Here is a 21,139-nt window from a genome sequence, read left to right on the forward strand (position 1 = left end):
GTTCTCCTCCCACTCTTGAAGCCTCACATCTAGGAAGTCAGGCGAGAGTCCATCAGCAGAACAAGAACACCAATGGAGTAAGAGTGGGTATTCTCAGGGGCTAGATACAGAATTTGGTTTCTTGTCGTGTCTTACGTTAGTCCAACTCTATGTTTAAATTATTGTACATAGTGATTAAATATATACATCTTCAGAGAGGAAAAAACTATCAATTTGTTTGGAAATAAGATCCAGTGATGAGGGGAAGTCAAGGAAACATTCCCTCTCCTCAATGACATAGGAGATGGGTGTAAATAAAGATTAGATTTGGAGGCCTCCTCATCTCAGCCCCAGCTGCTTCTTCATAAACCCAAGAAGGAGGTACCCATGGCCATGTCCACACCTGGTGTCCTTCAGTAACATACAGCCAGAAGAATTCTTATAGGATTCAGTGCAGGTGTGACCCTAACCAATCTGTTCTAGATATACTCCAAACCCAGATTGAGCTAGGTGGAAAACAGGAAATGACATGATCTTGGAACAAGTCCCTGAGAAAGAGGATGGCCTCCCCACACCAGGAGAGAGAGGCCACAACACCCCTTCTCATCCGTAGAGGCCTTACCACAGGTGAACTTGGGTCTGCACTCGCCAGGGTTGGTCAGTATGGGCTGGAGGCCACCTTCACAGTGAGGCACCGTGGGCAGGTCGCAGCTCGCTGGGTCACACACTGAGGGCCAGAAGGAGAGACGTCCACACAGAGGTCAGCAAGGTTACTCTTTTATTACCTGTGAGTGGGACACTACACTCTTATTCATGCAGACTTCTACTATTTTAGGTAAGTGGTAATGATGGAGACAGAGATTAGGGTCGGAGACAGAGAAAACAGGGGAGAGATATAGATACATCCATCCATCCATACATACATACATACATACATACATACATAGAATAGGTGATAAATAGACACATGAGATGATAGATAGATGGATAGATGGATGATAGATAGATAGATGATAAATAGATACATGAGATAGATGATAGATACATGAAATAGATAGATAATAGATAGATGATAGATACATGAGATAGATGATAAATAGATACATGAGATAGATGATAGATAGATAGATGATAAATAGATACATGAGATAGATACATAGGTTAGACAGAGATAGGATGATAAATAGATACATAGGTTAAATAGATCAGACAGATGATAGACAGATATATAGGTAGGTAGGTAGACAGATAGATAGAGATCAATCAATTCAACTCATATATTGATTATTCTTATCATCTATTAGGGCTTCCACATCTCAGCCAAGTCTACTTGGATCCTTTAGACCTCAGTTTCCTCTTCTGGAAGGTGAGAGCTCTACCTTATAGGGTCAGTCTGAGGATTTCACAAAATAGTGAAGGCAAAGTGCCCGGCACATTGTAGGAGCCTACTAATGTCTATAAAATGAGGGCCTTGAAGTAAATGATCCCTCTAGTTCCCTCTACTGCGAGCATTCTAAGTCCTCCTTTACATAAAGTGTTCTCAAGCCACATCTCCCTCCCCATAGGACTTCTGTTTATTTCTGATCAATTTCATGAGTATAAGTAAGTTTCTCCTATTATACGATTTTCTTTTAGTTGCTTGGACCGTCCCCTGACACTCTCCCTTGAAGAGCTGCATCACTGCGAAGGCTACAAGCCTGTGCTTTATGTCTCATCTGTACAAGCAACGAGCACACAGGACAGGACAGGGGCAAGGCACTAGTGATTTCCCGCCATGTTAACTGCAATTCCATCAGCTCTGAATTCACAGACTTAGACCATTATTCAGCCCACTATTCCCCAAGTAGCCTGTCAGGCTAGCACGGAAACCTCTAGCAAATGGCCTGCTAAACTCAAGGTGCCCAGTGTGTGGCCTTCTCTGTATCTGGTGGCCTCAAAGTCTTATTGAAAAGGAAAACAAGTTGCTTTGGCGTGTGCTTTTCTTCAGCATAGCTCTGTAGCCCCCAGCAATCACCCCATTCTTGTATTAATGCTGCCAAACCTATGTTTAATAATTTACACCAGATTCTTCCAGGAAGCAAATCCTATTCTCCAGAGGTAACCCTTCCTGTATTTTTGGAAGATCTAGTCAGTCCTTACCCACCTCCTGCCACACACCCTGTGCCTGGGAACAGAGCCACCTTTCAGTACCCTCAACCTGGTGCCCCCTGGAGCTGGGGTTGTACCCGGAAGACCCCCCCAACAGTGGGACACATACCACACTCAAACTCTGGGCAACACTGGTCTGCATTCTGGCGGAGGCGGGCCACTTCACACAGGCCACATGTGGGAGCTGGAGGAGAGGAACAGCCACAAAAGTCAGAGCAGTACGTCGTGGGACAGCCTCAGAGGGGTTTGAAATGCTCTCATTCACTGAAAACCAGGAGGAGCTCTGTGTGGCCGTCCCACAAGGATCCAAGCCACGGGACCTCTGGCAGATGAGTGTCCTCCCCATGTCCTTGTTGACACCCTCACATTTACCCTCCAGGGAACTCTAAGTCTGAGCGTTGCTGGGGACCGGGCGGGAGAGTTAATCTGAGAGCGTCTGCTCCAGGTGTGGAATGGGGCTCCCAAGCCCAGCGAGGGGAAATGCAGGCTGGGCAAGGAAACCCACCCACTCTAGGACTCCAGATGCCAGCGTTTGGGTCTGATCTGCCAGGGGTGAAGATGGGTGGCTGGGGGGCCTTTCGGGAGCCCTTGTTCCTCCATTAAGGCAGGGAGGGGTGGACTCTCTCACCTTTGGCCGTGGGGCAGGGCTGCGTTGTACAGTTGACCTTCCGCCCGCTGAGGCACGTGCAGATCTGACAGGGCTGGTGGTCTGGGACCCAGGCTTCCAGGAACTGAGGAGAAACCGAGGTTCAGAGAGGACACGGGACATTCTAGGTAGAAAGCCCAGAGTTGATAGTGGTCAGCTCTCCCTGTCTCCAGCAAGGGCCAGTTTCTGAGCCAGCCTTCTGACAGAGCCTCACAGACGAATGAAAGCACGTTGAAAGGAGGTTGTGAGGTTCTAATGGCTTTCAGAAAGGTGGGTCGCCATATTGCTTTGTAAACTCAGGAAAATGACAAACTACGGATATTGGAATGCGGGAACTTTCACTATAGTCTTCTCTGTCGGCAGTGCTAAAACCAAGCAAAGAAAGAAAATGAGGGTTCTTGGATCACACTGCTAGTCATTTCTCAAGCCAAAGGAGAAATCGGGATGTTGCCTGGAGAAAAAAATCCCATTTATCTCTGAAATTGACTTTAGACAATAGGATAGGAAGAGTTGTGGGGAGGACAGCAAAACTCTTGAAAGCATCTCGCTCTTGATGCCAGCCATGACTTTGGAGGCCTAAGTGCAGTTCTCTGATTTTTCAAATGAGAGACGGCCCAGGGCATAGAGCAGCCTTCTCAAAGTTACACACAGCCTCACAGCACAAAGCTTTGAAGTCAGGAACTCCCGAACTCTAATGCGGGCTGCATTCTGCTGTGCCTCAGTTTCCTTACCTGTAAAATGAGGGTACTCAAGCCAGGCTCACAGGACTGTTGTAAGGAGTGAGAAACTGTGATTAGCACAGGGTACACAGCAAAGAGCTCCACTAAGAAGAAGCAGAGCCAGGACTCAGTCTCCTTCTGGATTCAGCCATGAAGTTAAATTTAAACTTAAAATTAAATTCAAGTGAAATTGCCCTGAAGAAACACATTCTTATCCAGTAGCTCAAAGGCCTCTAAGAAGTTCCCAGGTCAAGAAGGTCTTACTTATTACTTCCACGGTCAGCAATCAGTCAGCTAAGAAGGAAGATCAAAGACCCCCAAGTAAGACCCTCTTCCCCAAAGTGCCCTGCCCTCCTTCAGGATTAACCCCTCCGGTCCTGCCCTTGACACCTTCCACTCACTCAACAAATGATAGCAGCTAACATTCAAATACCACCTGCTATGTGCCACTGTGTTGAGGGCTTTATTTAAATCAGTCACGTAATCCTCACTGCAGTCCTACGGTGAGGGTATTTTTTACCATTACCCTCACTTTTCCAATGAGAAAGCTAAGGCACTTGCTAGGTTTACAGTCACAGTGACAGAGTGAGGATTTGAACCCAAATCCATGGTTTGTTTCTTTGTTGTTTTATGTTTTGTTTTGAAATAGAGTCTCGGTCGCTGTCACCCAGGCTGGAGGGCAGTGGCATGATCTCAGCTCACTGCAGCCTCTACCTCCCAGATTTAAGCAATTCTCCTGCCTCAACCTCCCAAGTAGCGGGGACTGCAGGCATGAGCCACCATACCCAGCTAATTTTTGTATTTTAGTAGAGAAGGGATTTCACCATGTTGGCCAGGCTGGGTCTTGAATTCCTGACCTCAAGTGATCCACCTGCCTCAGCCTCCCAAAGTTTTGGGATTACAGGCATGAGCCACCACATCCGGCCCAAATTCACGGTTTTAAACCATCATGCTCTGCTGCCTCCCACAAATAACTAATCAAAATGTTCAAGATACGTTTCTAAGAGCTTTACATTTATTTACTTAATTTTCTTAATAATAACCCTATCAGGTAAGTAGTAATATTATCTATATTTACAAATAACCAAGATGTTACAAAATTTGACCAAGTGGCACATGCAGGCTTTGAACCCAGCATTCCGGGCCTAGACGCCACAGGCCTGCCCTCTGCACTGCAACAGCTTCTCATCAACAGACACAGTGTCCGTCAATGACAGATCCGAACACACCGTCCCAGCCCTCGAACGGCTGACAGTCAAGTTGAGGAAATAAGACTCATTGGCGAAAATCTGAATGAGAAAAATAAATTGTGATACACAGACACCATGGAATACTGCCTAGCAAGAAGAAAGAGAAAACTATCAAAACACACAGCAGCATGGATGAATCCCAAAAAGCGTTATGCTGGGCGAAGGAAGCCAGGCAGAAAAGAAATGTATACACATGGTTCCATTTATGTGAAATTCCAGAAAATGTAAACGAATCTATAGTGACAGAAAGCAGACCAGTGTTTGTCTAGGGTTGAAGGATACATTTAAAGGGGCATACGCGGCCGGGCGCCGCGGCTCATGCCTGTGATCCCAGCACTTTGGGAGGCTGAGGTGGGTGGATCTTGAGGTCAGGCGTTCAAGACCAGCCTGGCCATGATGGTGAAACCCCGTCTCTACTAAAATACAAAAATTAGCTGGGCATGGTGGCATGCACCTGTAATCCCAGCTACTCGGGAGGCTGAGGCAGAGAACTGCTTGAACCCGGGAGACAGAGGCAGAGGTGAGCCGAGTTGGCGCCACTGCACTCCAACCCCGGGCGACAGTGCGAGACTCCATCTCAAAAAAAGGGGTGGGGGAGGTGGGGCACAAGCTAACTTTTGGGGGATGGAAGTTCATTATCTTGGTTATGAAGATGGTTTCACAGGTGTATACATATGTCAAAACCTATCAAATTGCACACTTTAAATATGTGCTGTTTGTGGCATGTAAATTATACCTCAATAAAGCTGTTCACAATAATAAAAAAATAAAGAGCACTAAGACTGTAAAAGCAGAGTCCGATAAGGTTGGGTGCTCCAGAGAGGTCCCACGAGGGCATACCTATGAAGCATGGGAAGGACTTGAGTGAAGGGGAAAGGAGGAGGAATCCCAGGTGGGGAACAGCTAACAAAGGCACAGATGAGGACGGGCGCGGTGGCTCACACCTGTAATGCCAGCACTTTGAGAGGCCGAGGCGGGCGGATCACAAGGTCAGGTGACTGAGACCATCCTGGCCAACATGGGGAAAACCCGTCTCTACTAAAATACAAAAAATTAGCCAGGTGTGGTGGCACGTGCCTGTAGTCCCAGCTACTCAGGAGGCTGAGGCAGGGGAATGGCTTGAACTCGGGAGAAGGAGATTACAGTGAGCTGAGATCACGCCACTGCACTCCAGCCTGGCGATAGAGCAAGACTCGTCTGGAAAAAAAACACAGATGAAGGAATGCTGGTGTGGTGCCCAGCATCAAAGGCGAGGCAGGTGGCTGAAGACGGCGGAAGAGGCCCCGCATGCTCACTGCAGGAACTTGCCTTACCTCAGCAGGCAGGTGTGGGCCCGGAGGCACAAGCAGGACCCTGCCTCACAGAGAAGAGCTAAGTAAAGACAACTCTGGCGACAGCATGCGGGATGCAAAAGGGAAGGACTAGGACTGGAAAACCAGAAAAGATTAGTTCAGCCACTGTGGAAGACAGTGTGGCGATTCCTCAAGGATCTAGAAACAGAAATTCCATTTGACCCAGCAATCCCATTACTGGATATATACCCAAAGGATTATAAATCGTTCTATCATAAAGACACATGCACACATATGTTCATTGTGGCACTGTTTACAATAGCAAAGACCTGGAACCAACCCAAATGCCCATCGATGATAGACTGGACAGGGAAAATGTGGCACATATACACCATGGAATACTATGCAGCCATAAAAAAACAATGAGTTTGTGTCCTTTGTAGGGACATGGATGAACCTAGAAACCATCATTCTCAGCAAACTGACACAAGAACAGAAAATCAAACACCGCATGTTCTCACTCATAGGCGGGTGTTGAACAATGAAAACACTTGGGCACAGGGAAGGGAACAACACTCACGGGGCTAGGTGGGGGAGTGGAGGGAAGGGGAGAGACAACGTGGGGTGGGGAGGATGGGGAGGGATAGCACTGGGAGAAATGCCTGATGTAGGCGACGGGGGTTGAGGGGATGGAGACAGCAAACCGCCATGGCGTGTATGTACCTATGCAACAATCCTGCAGGATGCAGGACGTGCACACGTACTCCAGGGCCCACATACAATTTAAAAAATAAAATTAACATAAGCCAATTTAAAAAAAAGAAAACCAGAAAAGATGCAGCGGCTGCCATTCCATCTGGAAGGTGGAGGGAGGGGCCCGGGGCGCTGGTCTCAGACGGCTGGGGCGGAGGGTCAAAATGGCAGATGTGAGGGGATGAGGAAGGAGAGGGTCATGTTTTATATATGCTTCAGTTTTTTTCTCTCTCTTTAAATGTAGACCTCAGATTTTTACACTGAGGAATAAATCACACAATTTTCCAGCTATCCAGAGAATGGGTAACACACAACAAATGACCAAAAGCAGGTGTCCGACTGCCTTCACTGGGGATCTTCATTACCCAGGAAGTTTAAGTCCCGCCCAAGGCAGGCGAAATAATAAAAGTAAAATAAAAAATTTAAAAACAAGGTAAGGCCAAGCTTCTAAAAGCAACTGTGGCAGCTCTCTGGGCCTGGCCAGGCTCTGCAGCGAGGCGGCCGGCAGATGGCGCTGCTGCACAAGCCCCGGCCAACTGCAGAAAGGCCTGTCGCAATCGCCAGGTTCCAGGGCCCAGGGGAAACTATCACCAGGCCAGGAGGGGTACGAGAGCCAGCAGGAGTTAAAGCTTGAACAAAGGTGACAAAAGAGCGGCCTGCAGAGACTACGGTGGGGAAAACGGAAATCTTCAAGGCCCAAGGTCAAAGAAGGACACAAGCAGTTCACATGCACCACTCATCACCAGCCAGTGTGATGGAAGATGCCAATGAAATGCAAACACTGAGCCCAGCTCGGGACAGCAGAAACTCCGGGAGAGTAAAGGAGGCCACAGGCCAGAGCTTCTGGGCAATGCACGTGGTTCCTGCTAAGCTTGTGCCTGTCAGTACAGCACCCGCCACGACCAGCAGCTCCACGGAGCCAGGGACAGCTGTGCAGGCGCTTGGCCCCTTCTGAGCCTGCTGCAAAGCCTCACCTCTTTAGACTCTGTTTTGCAAAATAAACAAGAGCTATGGGAAACTAGTGGATATTTTGCTCTTCTGAAATTACTGCAATAGTTTTATACCCTGGTTTATTTCCCTGAATAAAAGGTTTTCTGGGCTTTGTTTTTCAGGTAAAAAAGCTTATTTAATGGAAACGTTCTTATTAGGTTTTTATTCTTTCTCTGCTTTGAAAGTGAAAGCTGAAAATGCACGTGGCTGGATGTGATCTTTGTTTTCATCCATCTAAACTATATTTTCCGAAATCACTACAAGTGGTGGTGTTCTTTTCAGAGTTTTCAATTAACCAATTTTATTTTACTTGATTTTTAAGATATATTTACAAGGCGGTTTCTACATCCAAAATATTTGGATGAACCCTTTATACAACTTGAATATATATTCTAATGTGTTGGACGGAAGATGAGGAGAGCAGTGAAAGGGGAAAATAGGGCCAGAGAGAGAAGCAAAGGGCAGGGGTTTGGACACAGCAAGATAAAGTTGACAAGCTTCCTGCTCTCAGGACCCCCCAGACATCTGACATCCATGGAGTCAGAAACGCTGCAAACTTGACCTCACTTCTTATCACAGAACGCCAAGGAAGAGACCCTTTCTGTCTCCTTCTGAGAGCAAGCACTTTGCCACTACTAGTCAAACCAGTGTGAAATTAGCACAGGATGCTAGCCCCATGATGTAAACAGTTCCCATCCTTCACGCCCTGCAGGGGCTCAGGAGCTATGCAAATCAGGGAGAGGAATCTAAGGTTTTGTCAGCTCATTTAGGGAATGAGTTGGGAGTATCACAGAACAGGCAATTACTTAGCCTGGCAAGTTGAAATATGGTAGCAGAGCAGGACTACAGCTCACCTGTTCCACAGTGAGGGCAAACTGGATCCGCTAGGATAAAGCCCACCAACTAAACCAGAGCAGATGCGATCACTATAAGTAACAGCCCTAATGGATACCCATGCCCCAGTGAACGTGAGTTAGCCCATAGTTCAGCTCACAGCTCCAGTGAGGTCAATGGCAGGGCTGGGACACTATGGGACGACTGGTGCTAGGACTATAAATCCCAGCTTTGTCACCTCATGCCACTGAGCTTCAGTCTCATCCACTCGATAGGATGTGTGATTATGACCCTACAGAGCTTTGGTGAGAATCAAATAAAATGGTCCATTTCCCGGCTTACAACAACAGGGACAGAATAGCATAGTTACTGAAATGTTGTTTTCTTTATTCTCCAGGTTGGTTAGCTAGATTTACTGTGATTTCTCCCATTCGTGGTTAAATATAGTGGTAAGTCACTCTACTTAGTCAACTTAGTGAGAATGGTCCTCCTTGGTGATGAAGACATTAGGTCTGGGGTGCAGCCCATGACCACGGAACACATTCTCCTTTCCTAGAAGCCAGATATGCTTTCTACCTCTACCACGCTCTGTGGTATCACTGTCAAGGATGAAGGACAGGACCACCGCACACATTCACATGTGCACAGACACACACGGCCCCAGGTCCTACAAATATACATGGGGTCAACTTTGAAGAGAGATGATAGCCATTTTAGGCCAAGACAGGGGAATTTGGCAAATATCCTTTCAAAATGCACTCAATAACTCCCAAAGTGCAAAAAAAAAAAAAAATTTGATGACTCCCAAGCAAATCAGCCCAAAGGAGATGCAGCAAAAGAGCCATTTCATATAGTAGAAAGAGCCAGATCTCTGTAGTCACACAGAGCTTCAAATTCCGAGACCAAATCCATTACTTACAAAGTGTGTCCATGGGTAACTTACTAAGCTCCTTAGGTCTTAGTTTCTTCACAGAATTTTTGTATTTATGAGTGATATAGGATACACTAGTATATTCTGTGGAACCCCAGTCCCAAGGAATTCTCTCTCTCTCTCTCTCTCTCTCCCCCCTCCCACACACACACACAAAATGCTCCATGTTCAAATAAGTATGAGAAACAAAAACCCTCTTAAATATCTGCAATGTACAGTATTATATTAAAAACTCTGAAGAGCTCTGCAATAAAGAAACCTGTTTAACTACGGTTAGCTAGTGTTCTTTAGACTCACTTGACCACAGGTAACTACTAATACCCTGCAAAATACACCTTTGAAAAACCCTGAGATAATGAACACATTGCATTTAGTACAATCAAGGTACACTATTTCTCTCAATAATGGCAGACACTACCATACAAATATTATTCTCCCTTTCCCTCCTGGGTTCCTGTATCATTCGACTTAAATGATTACAGTAATGAAGACAATAGTAATAATGCGGTGACACCACTTTGGTGTTTAATCCCACAGGTGACACGTGACAGATGCAGGACTTGAACCGAGAGCTATCTGAATGCAAAGCCATTATGCAATACTGCCTCCCTGTCCCTAATGATCCCCTTAAGAGTCAGCCCTGCTGCCACAGTTGGAAGAGGCCAATCATTGGTGAACGCTCTTCTCCCTTTTGACCCAAGAAGAAAGCAGCAGCCCATGGGAGGTGAAAGGTAAAGGCTCCTACCTGGTGTCGGACTCCATCCTCACCAATGCACTGAGAACAGGCCTCTTTAGGGACACAGCTGCCTTCCAACATGACTTGGTTTGGAGGGCAGAAGCAGCCTTCCGAGGGATGGTCCCCACAGGAGCTCACGTTGCCATCACAGTGCCGGGGACAGCCACGCTCACAGTGGTTGTAGACCAGGGATGACGGACATGACATAGCTATATACAGAGAAGGAGTTCACTCACAAAGGTCCACACCAGCCAGAGTGACGCAGGCACAGCTGATTCAACATGGTTAATCATCAGACAAATTTGCTAGGGCAGAGACGGCTATTTTCCACCAATCTTCATCCTCCCCATCTTCCATAGAAACAGAACTTTAGGCTGGGCATATGACCCCCAGAATGAGGACTACATTTCCCAACTTTTCTTGCAGCTAAATGCAGTTATGTGACTAGTTCTGACCAATGAACTGTAAGAGGAAGTATAGTATCCCATGGCAGCCTCCAGGAGTCCATTTAAAAAGACATCTGTGCATGCTCCTTGTCCCTCTTCCCTCCTTCCCTCGGCTTGCTGCTTGGAGAATGAATATAATGGCTAAACCTCCATTTTAAACCGTGGAGAAAAATACAACACCCAAGTGAAGGCAGAGCAAAGAGCTAGAATCCAGTGTCAGGCCCAGAATCAGCTATACAACAGAAGAACTTAATTCTCTGCTACTTGGAGCGAAATCTAGTTCTAACGAATGATGTGAACCTGTGTGTCCGTAGTAGGTTTTGTGGTCCTTTTTTGAATACAGATGTCTTTTATGCTTTCAAAGCATCTTAAAATTAATTTAGGAATCCACAGCTATGAAGAACGGCCTTGGGAGAGAAGCTGCGAGGTGATTCATTTCCCTCATTCTGATTCACTCAACAACTTCCTCACATTCTCAAGGCACCAAGGCAGACAGGTGGCAGAGGAAGTTTCCAAGGGTTTGGAGCACGAAGGATTTCCCTCTGTGTGCACAGTAAACCAGGAGGTACATAAAGAAATTAGTATGCAGAAAAAGTGCTTCCAGTAACTTGGAAACTAACATTTGCCACTTGATTTGCAGGCCGATTGGGAGGAGGCAGTATCATCCACATGGACTCAGAAAATCAGAGTCCAAAGGAACCTGGGGTTATCTAGGCCAACTATCTCATTCTAGGATGCAGAAACTGAGGTCCAGAAAGATTAAGAGAACAGCCCATCCACCAGCTGAGCTGGGACTAGGATGCCCAAGTCCTCCGGCCCCAGCTCAGAGCTGCTGACAGTTCTATGAGGATAAGTTCTGAGACTCCAACGTGCTTGCACATACTGATTTCCCTCAAAACACAGTAGAGGATATGTGATGACTGAGGATTTCAAGTTCCGTGTTCTTTTCTCTCTAGCACCCTTGCGGTACAGGAGCCATATCTGATTCATTTCAGTTGTCCCTACACTTTAAATAAATGCCAAATCCAGGTAGGGAAGCTGACCTTGGGGAGCTTCAAGCAATTGCAATCCTGTGGTGTTTGTAATTAAGAAGATTCTTGGCAACCAAATGGCAAGATTCTACTCGCACTTCAAAATCCTGCTCAGGCATGGCCTACCCTGTGAGCATGTGCTAACGCTTGGTGGAATTTCAAATTCAATGTGACTGGTTACACAGTGCTTTGCAGATGCTTATATGTGTCTAATGTGTTTAACACATTAAAATCACATTTGTCCAAACTATAGAAATACTAATGGAAAGAATCAGCATTAATTTACACAAAATTCTACATGCAGAGTGTGCATATATATCTATCAAATAACATGATATATTAGATCAAATAAGATGGAAGACGTATATATATGATACGTATAAGATATATTCATTAGACAGATAGATAGATATATCTTCCATCTTATTTGATCCTAACTGGAATCCCAGGTCATACAACACATAGCGATTTTCAGACTTATTAGCCAGATAAAGTATGTGGGGCACAGAGCGGCTAAGCAAGCCCAGTCAGTTGGTCTCCAGGATTTTCAGAGGTAACCTGGAAACTCACCACAGAAATCAGGTGTCCTCCAGTCAACGCAGACCCCACTGGTCCGACAGAGGTGGGCATAAGAGGCGATCACCTCACACACTTGCTCCCGGTGGCAACTATCCTGCTGGCAGATGGCATAGAATGTGGCTGGAGCCAGGACCTTGTGGCACTCAGCAAACAGTGCTGAGAGGAGGACCTGGCACTGGGAGCTGTCGGACACTGGGCACTGCTCCTCCAGAACGGGTTGGCACGTCTGCCCTGACTGCTGCATAGTCCATTCCCGAACAAGTGTCTTCCAGTCTGTGGTGACCGTGCCATCCCTCAGCATGAAGTCATTGGCTCCGTTCTCATCACAGATCCCTAGAGAAACAAAAAGAAAAAAGATAAACTGAGCATCCCTGGGTACAAGAACACTGATGCCAGAGACAGGCTATTTTTCATCCTCACCAGAATCTGACCCTTGCTACTGGACCCAGAAATATAAGCACCCAAGAGCCCTCAGAGTACAGCAAGTAAGGGTCACAAATGTATAGCAAGGGGAGAAGGGGAGACGAAAATGTTCTTACCGCAGAGACCATACGTCTTTGAAGCGAAGGTCTTGGGGCTGAGCTGCAGTTGGAATTCATTGTTTTGTGGAGTGAATGTGAAGATGTGGCCAAGATGGTTGAATCTGACCTCGTGCATGATGGCACCATAGATGCTGACTTCCATGTTCCCACCCACGTAAGGAACAGAGACCAGTCTCCCATTCACTGCCACCTGAGCAAAGAAGAAAGAGCTCATCGGGAGTCCTAGCAATGAGGAATCCTAGAACTTCACCCTTAGGGTTTTAGTGAAGTTACTGAGAGTCCCACTCAACCACAACATTAGCCGCAAACCTTGGTATCTGTCGGCAGCTCTTCTAAGATAAAGAAGAGCTTGACTAGAAAACAGAGCTTGACTTCACAGAGCTTAGCCAAAAAACAGACTGTTATAATACTGACCAGGTGGCCATGCACCACGAACCTGAAAGCCCAGAGATGAAAGGGAACCTTGAGTCTATCTGACTCAACAGGGAAGGGCCACGCCTTTAAGACAGGTTGGGAAAGTCACCTCAGTGCCAACTCATCAGGGCAGTGTCTCCAGGAGCATCTACAACCGTGTCCAACGCTTTGAATGCAAGGACATTTTTGCTTCTCTGTGGTGGTGGATATCACAAAAATTATGCACAGACTTTTTTTTTTTTTTTTTTAGCTCATCAGCTACCGTTAGTGTTAGTGCATTTTATGTGTGGCCCAAGACAATTCTTCTTCCAGTGTGGCCCAGGGAAGCAGTGTTTTAATGGGATGACTTTAAGTCTTTTTTGTGTGCATGTGTGCCCTGGAAGCTCTTTCCTGGGTGGCCCCACCATCTATCATATCAAACATGCTAAAATGTACTCACATTCCACGATGGATGTAATTTTGCTGTACAAATTTTGGAAGGATTTTTTATCATTTTGATATTTTAATTTTTGGCTTTGAGTTACTCACTTGATATATGACTAACTATGATTTTTATGCAATTATTGTTCAAATTCAGGAATCTTTGCAAAGTGAGAAAATCTAGCCTACAAGTTGTTTTCACACAATGAAATATTATGATTTCTACATGAACAAGTAAAGAAGTTAGCATAATGTAACCTTTTGTAAGCATTTAACCAATCATGTATGTATCAGTTTTGCAGTTTTCAAATTCTGGAGCCCGACATTTTATGTAGGTCTTAAATATTTACCAAGGACCTAATTTAGGCCGTAAGCGTTTCCCTTTGGAAAGCTTACAGGGCTTAGGCATTGGGCTCATAATACCTCCCGGGTAAACAATCCTGGTGCCAATCCCGATTCTCTACCAGTGTCAGAAACTGGCACTAAATTCACAATTTCATGCTACCTAAAAGTGATTCCGTCTTGCAAATCTGAGCCCGGAACAAGATGAAATCACACCAAGACAAGGAGATGGCAATAAACCCTTCTAAGAAAGTGGTACTCTTCTCCTCTACTTAAGCAGAAGGCTGAGTTCCTAACAAGAGCACCAAATAAAACCAACTGCCACCAGGTCCATGTGGTTTCCCTGACATTCTATTGCCTTGCCACGTGACCCACAGAAAGCACTTCTCACCTCCATGTCACTGTGGAGCTCCACTGAGAGGGCGCTGTGCTTCACCTCGATGGATTTCATGCAGCCTTGCCTCGCTCCAGGGCTGCAGGCACCATTATGGAGAATCACCTCCAGGTCCTGCTCCTTGTTTTGAAACAGGACATAAGAACAGCTGCCAGTCAGCTTGAAATTCTGCCCATCAAAGGTCACGATGTGCCGAGTGGAGCTGCCTGTGCACACACCTGGACAGGGAGGAGCAGAGGGTGGATGTGACATTATCGAAACCCCCATGCCTGCTACATGCAGACAGGCAGGTGTGACCAAGATGCACACAAATAAATACAGTAGAGACCGGAACAGGCCCTTTGAGGTCATACAGACCAATTTCCTCTGTTTTTACAGATTAGGAAACTGGGGTTCTGAGAGGTAGAGAGGTTTAGGTTAGTAACACTTGCTCATTAAATCTTTTCCTGGAGAATGTTTAAAATATTACATAAAATGTGGCAAATCATAGAACCACACTTCTAAAAAATGTAAATGTGCAGTGTGAATGATCTGTTCTACAGGGATGCCTTGGCCCAGAAAACAAAGTTAAGTTCCAGAGGTATTATGACTCGTTGAAATTAAGAAAAGCTAAGCAAGCTATGAGCTCATGATCTCATTGTAAAGAAAATTCACCTACAGACACATGTGTCCTTTCGGCTGCCAAGTGACTAAGGTAATGGTACAAGTGGGCTCTCTTAATCCCTTAAGAGATTGTGGGAGAAATATTTCCAGAGCCAAAAAAAAAAAAAAAAATAGTTGGGTCTCAATGCTCCCTCATTTGACCCTGATTCATTCACATAATTTGCAAATTCTCAAGGTTCCTATTAAAATGTTATTGGTAATACTAATTGTTTTGCACTTACATAAGATGATTTGGTCAAAACCCTCACATTGAAGGCACCACTGCCACAGATGATTTGAAAGCTAATCTTGGACCTAAGTAAAGTTGGAGATGAACTTTCCAGACAAACCATGACCACATCTACAATGGCAGGTGAATACATGCCCAAGAACTGAGACACAGATTCAGTGGAGCAATGAGACACCACCAATGTCCCTCACTCACAGCCAAGCCTGGGCCAACCTCTACCTATGGGGGTGATGTCAAGCAGCTCATCCACTGACAAAGGATGGGTCTGGATGCACCATCAGAGCTAAGCAACCTCCCCAGAAGTTCTACTCAAAATCTCCTCTGTCCTTGAGCAGTCATTTCCAAGTGACAGTACTGAATGCTACTGGCTTACTAACATCCATGTGGCAAGTGACCCCCAACACGCAGCTGCTGACATCACCAAGCCAAGGAGTCAGCCCAACTGCCATAAGGATGAAATAAATCACAAGGCCAAGAAATGATTTTAACTCACACATGGCAAGTTAGTGAGAATGGCTCTGTCCACCCTGAGATGAACTGTGACTGTGGAATGGATACTTTACAGCCAGAGAAACCAGAGGTGGACTGCTGTTTCACTTCCTTGTACTGCGACCTTAGGTCAGTTACTTAACTTCAGTGATCCTCTCCTATCTCCTCTGCATAACAGGCCTATAATAGATACCTTTTAGTATTATTGTGAGCATTAGTTGCACTATAGATGAAATGCCTAATAGTGCATGACTCACATGTGCATGTCTAACAAACAGATCTCCAAATCTTTACAAATAAGCCGTAAAAGGAATTCAACAGCTTGTAAACTGCTGTGTTGTAGGTATATCAAAACCTGAGGTCCCTCCATCTCCAGAATACCAAATTACCTCCCAACAAACCATCACATTATACCCCAGTTTAGTGATTAGCTTTAATAAGCCACACATATTAACACATTCCAATGTTCAGGACATAGAGAAAGTTAGGTTGAACCAATTAAAAATTAATACATTAGAGTTATATAATAAAATGTTACTGCGCAGTTATAAAATATTATCACAGGGTAAACTATATCATTCATAAATATCTCCTGGAATCATTTTATCTCATCTCTCTCCTTTTCTTCAACATCTTCTTACTCATTATCTTTCTAAGTGACAATACAAATATTTGTGATTGAATATTACATTAAAACTTTTGACTGATTGTCAAAATGTAATGATGTCAGATACTAAAGTGAATTGTTAGCAAAATGCAAGTGTTCAAAAAGACATCCAGGTGGCCAAAGTGGGCCCCAATACTCCAGTTGTTAATATTGTCAAATGAAGGAGCCAGCCCCAATGGCCATGAGAACAAAATAAACCACAAGGCAAAGAAATATGCAGAGAGATATATATCCTCTGAACACAATGCAAAACAATAAGAACAAATTAAACTACTATGAAAAAAAGCATGCCTTCTGCATAACTAGAAAACAAGAAAATGCCCAAACTTTAAAATAGCTGTAAATAAAGTAAAAGATAAAAAACACCAAATCCCACCCAGCAAAAATCTCCCATGCTCTAGCTGTTACACTTTGTCGTGAGCAAGGACAATCCAAGGAAAACTGTAAAGAACAGAGAAGAAGGGAGCTGGCAGCAAGCCTAAAATTTCTCCGTAACCACCACAAGCACCAGAAAGAAAAGCCCGTCCTAAGTGCAAAAATATTTTAAAGTATCCCAAGAGACCAGAGCAGGTGCTAAAAACACACGCAATTTTCAGTGACAACCTGAAAAGCATAGTTTTGAGGGGGTGGGAGAAAAAAAAATGGAAAGGTGCTTGGAAAGTGACTGGAGACAAACAAGCAAAAGGGAAAGTCAGACTCCAGAAAAACCTGAAAAATCAGAGGCCACACAACCTTTCAGTATACACATGTACACACACACACAGAGAGACACACACACACACACACCACTAAGGAAATGACTTTTCTATACTGATACAAGGGAGGGTTACCGAACTAGAAATCTTGTAAAACCCAAAATTCACAAAATGAACAGAAGATTAAGCAAGTCTATAAAACCTTCTTTAAAAATCAGAAAACGAGAATCAACACTCCTCATCTATTGAAAATTCCGCAAAAAGGAAAAAACAAAAAACGAAATGCTATGACACAGAAGAAAACTATAAGACAACACTCAAACTAAATTAAATGTACTCCAACATCTGCAAAAATGAAAACCACCTTGAATCAGAATTTCAAAAACTAAGAAGAGAAATGAATGAAGACAAGAATAAATAAAAATAGAATTTAGTGAACTTGGTGGGGGTGGGCAATAAAAGCACAAAGTAACTCAGAAACAAAGACTAAATTATAAGGACCCAAGGGAAATGACATCAAAATAAAAATTTAATAAAGAGCATCAGAGAAAAGCAAGAAACCAATCAAGAGAATGAAAATGAGTTAATGAAGGAAGTACAAAAGTCAAAGCAAAAGTAATGGAAATATAAGACAGGAAGAAAAATGGAGTCTTAAAGGGGAAAAGAAAACAATGGAATAGAACTAACACTTAAAGACTGTAACTCATGAAAACATTCTGGAAAACAAAAAAGAACCAAACCTATGTATGGGAATCATGTGCCAGATGTCCAGAAAAATTAACCCAGAACAGTCAACTCTGAGACCTATTACAGTACACTATTAGACTTCAAACATAAAGGAAAAATTTTCCAGGCCTTCAGGCAAAAAGATCAAATAATTTACAAGGACAAAAAAAATGTATTGGTATCAGAATTTTCAAAAGCAATATACAAAGCAAGGCAACCATGGAGCAGGGTTTTTCAGAAATTCAGTGAAAGAAAGTGTGAATCAAGAATTTTATGTTCAGCCAAGGTGTCCTTCTAGCATCAATACTACAAGAAAACAGTTTTAAATACATAGGACGTAATAGAATTCTGTACCCATAAGCCCTTCTTGATTAGATTTAAAAATAAGAGCCTGAAGGCATTTTAGAAAGGTACAACTTCAAAGGTAATGACCAGAACACAAGCATAAACCTTCCTAGACACCAAATACATGACATATCCTCACATTTATAAATAAAAAAATATAACAAATGTAATTATAAAATATAATGGCAAAGGAAGATCAAAGACAAGATGGCAACAAATAAGAATGGGCTTAACTTGTCTACTAAAACAAAAAGGTTTTCAATTTGGCTCAAAAGCAAGACCCAACTATATGCTATATAACTAAAACTCAGAAAGGCTAAAGCAAAGGAACAAAAAAGGATATGAGAAAATAGGAAAACAGGGATGGAGATTCTGATATCAGACTAAGTAAAATTCTAGCCAAAAAAAGTTTGAATGTGACTAATAAGAGCATTCTGAACACTGTAATTCATAATGAAGCCGTAACAGTTGTGAATATCTATGCCCCAGACAACACAGCAACTATCTTTATAAAGCAAAAACTATAGGAGAAGCAAAGCGATATTGGTAGACAAACTAATAACAGGATACTTTTATACATCCCTTCCAGTACCAGATAGATAAGACGGGTAAAAGGTAAGTAAAACTGTAGAAGACATGAACAATAAAATCAAAATAGGTAGTTCTCAGGGAGGGGTGGCAGGAAGAGATGGAGGGATCTCAAACTCTACACCCTGAGAGTAGAGAATACACCTTCACAAAAACTGATCATGGATTAAGCCACGAAGAAAATAACAGTAGCTTCCATAAAGTAGAGCTATTAAAAATATCTTGTCAGAAAATAGTAAGATTAAAAAGGTTTTAATTATTGTTTAAAAAGATTTTTATACTTGGAAATTTTTTAATGTATTATATATAAATCCTGAGTGAAAGGGGCAATAAGAACCAATAGTACAGAATTTCTTTTGAAAATAAATAAATAAATAATAAATAATAGAATAATAAAAATACTACATATCAGAATCATTGGGATACATATAAAGTGATCTGAGGAAAATTCATAAAAGTAAACACGTCTATCAATAAAAATAAAGCAATGAAAATGAATGAAATTCCCAGTTCCAACGAAATAGAAAAGCACAAAATGTAAACTAAAAGAAAATTCAAGGAAATAAATCCTAAAATAGCAAGGATAAGAGCAGAAATCAATAAAGTAGAGAACAGTAAACATAATAAATTGAAATCTTGATTTTTAAAAAAATCCAGAAAGACAAATCATGAGTTAGTTAATGTGATCAAGAAAAAAAGATAATAGACATGTATATAAATTAAGAAATGACAAAGGAAAATCACTGTTTAAAAAGAATTTGTAATACTCTGAAAGATTACTGTGAAAATTTTAGTTATACCCTAGAATATATACAAACAAAAAATAAATAAAATTTCAATTTCAAAAAAAGGACTACTTCGAAGACCTCTATACAACAAATCTGAAAATCTAGATGAAATGGATAATTTCTAGGAAAATGAAGATTAGCAAAATTAACTCCCGTAGATAGAAGACAAATCTTAAGCATACCAATTTACATGGAAGAATTAGAATAAGTTAGTAAGAATTAAAGAAAGTTACTCCACCAAAAAAAAAAAGAAACAAAAAACAAAATACCAACCCCAAATGATTTCACAAGGAAATTTTCCTAAACTTCCAAAGACCTGATAGTCCCGATGCTCCATAAATTGTTCCAGAGTATTGAAAATGAGAGAACACTTCTTTTTTTTTTTTTCCCCATTTATTTATTTTATTGCATTTTAGGTTTTGGGGTACATGTGAAGAACATGCAAAATTGTTGCATAGGTACACACATGGCAGTGTGATTTGCTGCCTTCCTCCCCATCACCTACATCTGGCATTTCTCCCCTTGCTATCTCTCCCCAGCTCCCCGCCTCCCACCATCCCTCCCCTATTTCCCCCCAACTGACCCCAGTGTGTAGTGCTCCCCTCCCTGTGTCCATGTGTTCTCATTGTTCAACACCCGCCTATGAGTGAGAACATGCGGTGTCTGATCTTCTGCTCTTCTGTCAGTTTGCTGAGAATGATGGTTTCCAGGTTCATCCATGTCCCTACAGAGAACACTTCTTAAAGTGTTTAATGAAACAAGTTTTAACACTGACATCTAAACTAGATTAAGAAATATTCCAGCTCCCAACAACAACAACAAAATCCTACAGGGTGGGAGACAGAGGGAAGATGCTGGAGTAAGAAGCACCAAAAATCTGTCTCCCCCGCACCTAGACAACAATAGCACTGGAAGAATCTGTCTTGTGTAGTAAATCAACAGAAACTACCCCTGAGAAGGACCAGATGGTAGACTTACTAAAGAAAGCTTTTAAAACAACTGTCTTAAAAATTATCAAAGAGCTAAAGGAAGATGTAGACGAAATCAAGAAAATGATGTATGAACAGAATGGAAACTTCAATAAAGAAATTGAAATCGTAAAAAGGAACCCAAAAAATTCTGGATATTACTGTAATCTTAGTTTATAACTTTCCCTTTTATTTTCTACATGATTTAAGAGACTAATGCATTAAATATATATATTCGTCTATGTTTTTGAACAAAAAATATATAAAGACGTGACTTTATGACATCAATAACTGAAACACTGTGTGGACAGAGCTGTATGTGAGCTGAGTTTTGTATGTTGCTGAAGTTGAGCTGGTATAAATTCAAAGTACAGCGCTATAACTTCAGGATGTCAAATGTAATCCCCATGGTAACCATAAAGAAAATAGCTATAGAATATACACAAAAGAAAGAAAAAGGGAGTTAAAATGTTTCACTACAAAAAAAAAAATCAACTAAACACAAAGGACAACAACATGGATGAACCTTGAAGAA

At 42.9% G+C, this 21,139-nt stretch overlaps 1 protein-coding gene across 2 annotated transcripts in view; it reads right to left on the reverse strand.

Annotated features, from left to right (window-relative positions):
* The window catches only part of VWF (von Willebrand factor), a 171,836-nt gene that overhangs the window by 25,272 nt on the left and 125,425 nt on the right, over positions 1–21,139 (reverse strand). For both annotated transcript variants that reach the window (XM_032254537.1, XM_032254536.1), the window contains exons 35-41: positions 14,444–14,664; positions 12,874–13,066; positions 12,326–12,667; positions 10,288–10,487; positions 2,756–2,858; positions 2,237–2,311; positions 602–706 (exon numbers count right to left, since the gene is read on the reverse strand). In XM_032254537.1, the coding sequence (XP_032110428.1) occupies positions 602–706; positions 2,237–2,311; positions 2,756–2,858; positions 10,288–10,487; positions 12,326–12,667; positions 12,874–13,066; positions 14,444–14,664 (1,239 nt within the window). The remainder of the gene's footprint in view (positions 1–601; positions 707–2,236; positions 2,312–2,755; positions 2,859–10,287; positions 10,488–12,325; positions 12,668–12,873; positions 13,067–14,443; positions 14,665–21,139) is intronic.

This window comes from Sapajus apella, unplaced genomic scaffold (genome assembly GCF_009761245.1).
Source record: "Sapajus apella isolate SASKATOON/1434 unplaced genomic scaffold, GSC_monkey_1.0 scaffold86, whole genome shotgun sequence".
In the NCBI taxonomy this organism is placed as follows: domain Eukaryota; kingdom Metazoa; phylum Chordata; class Mammalia; order Primates; family Cebidae; genus Sapajus; species Sapajus apella.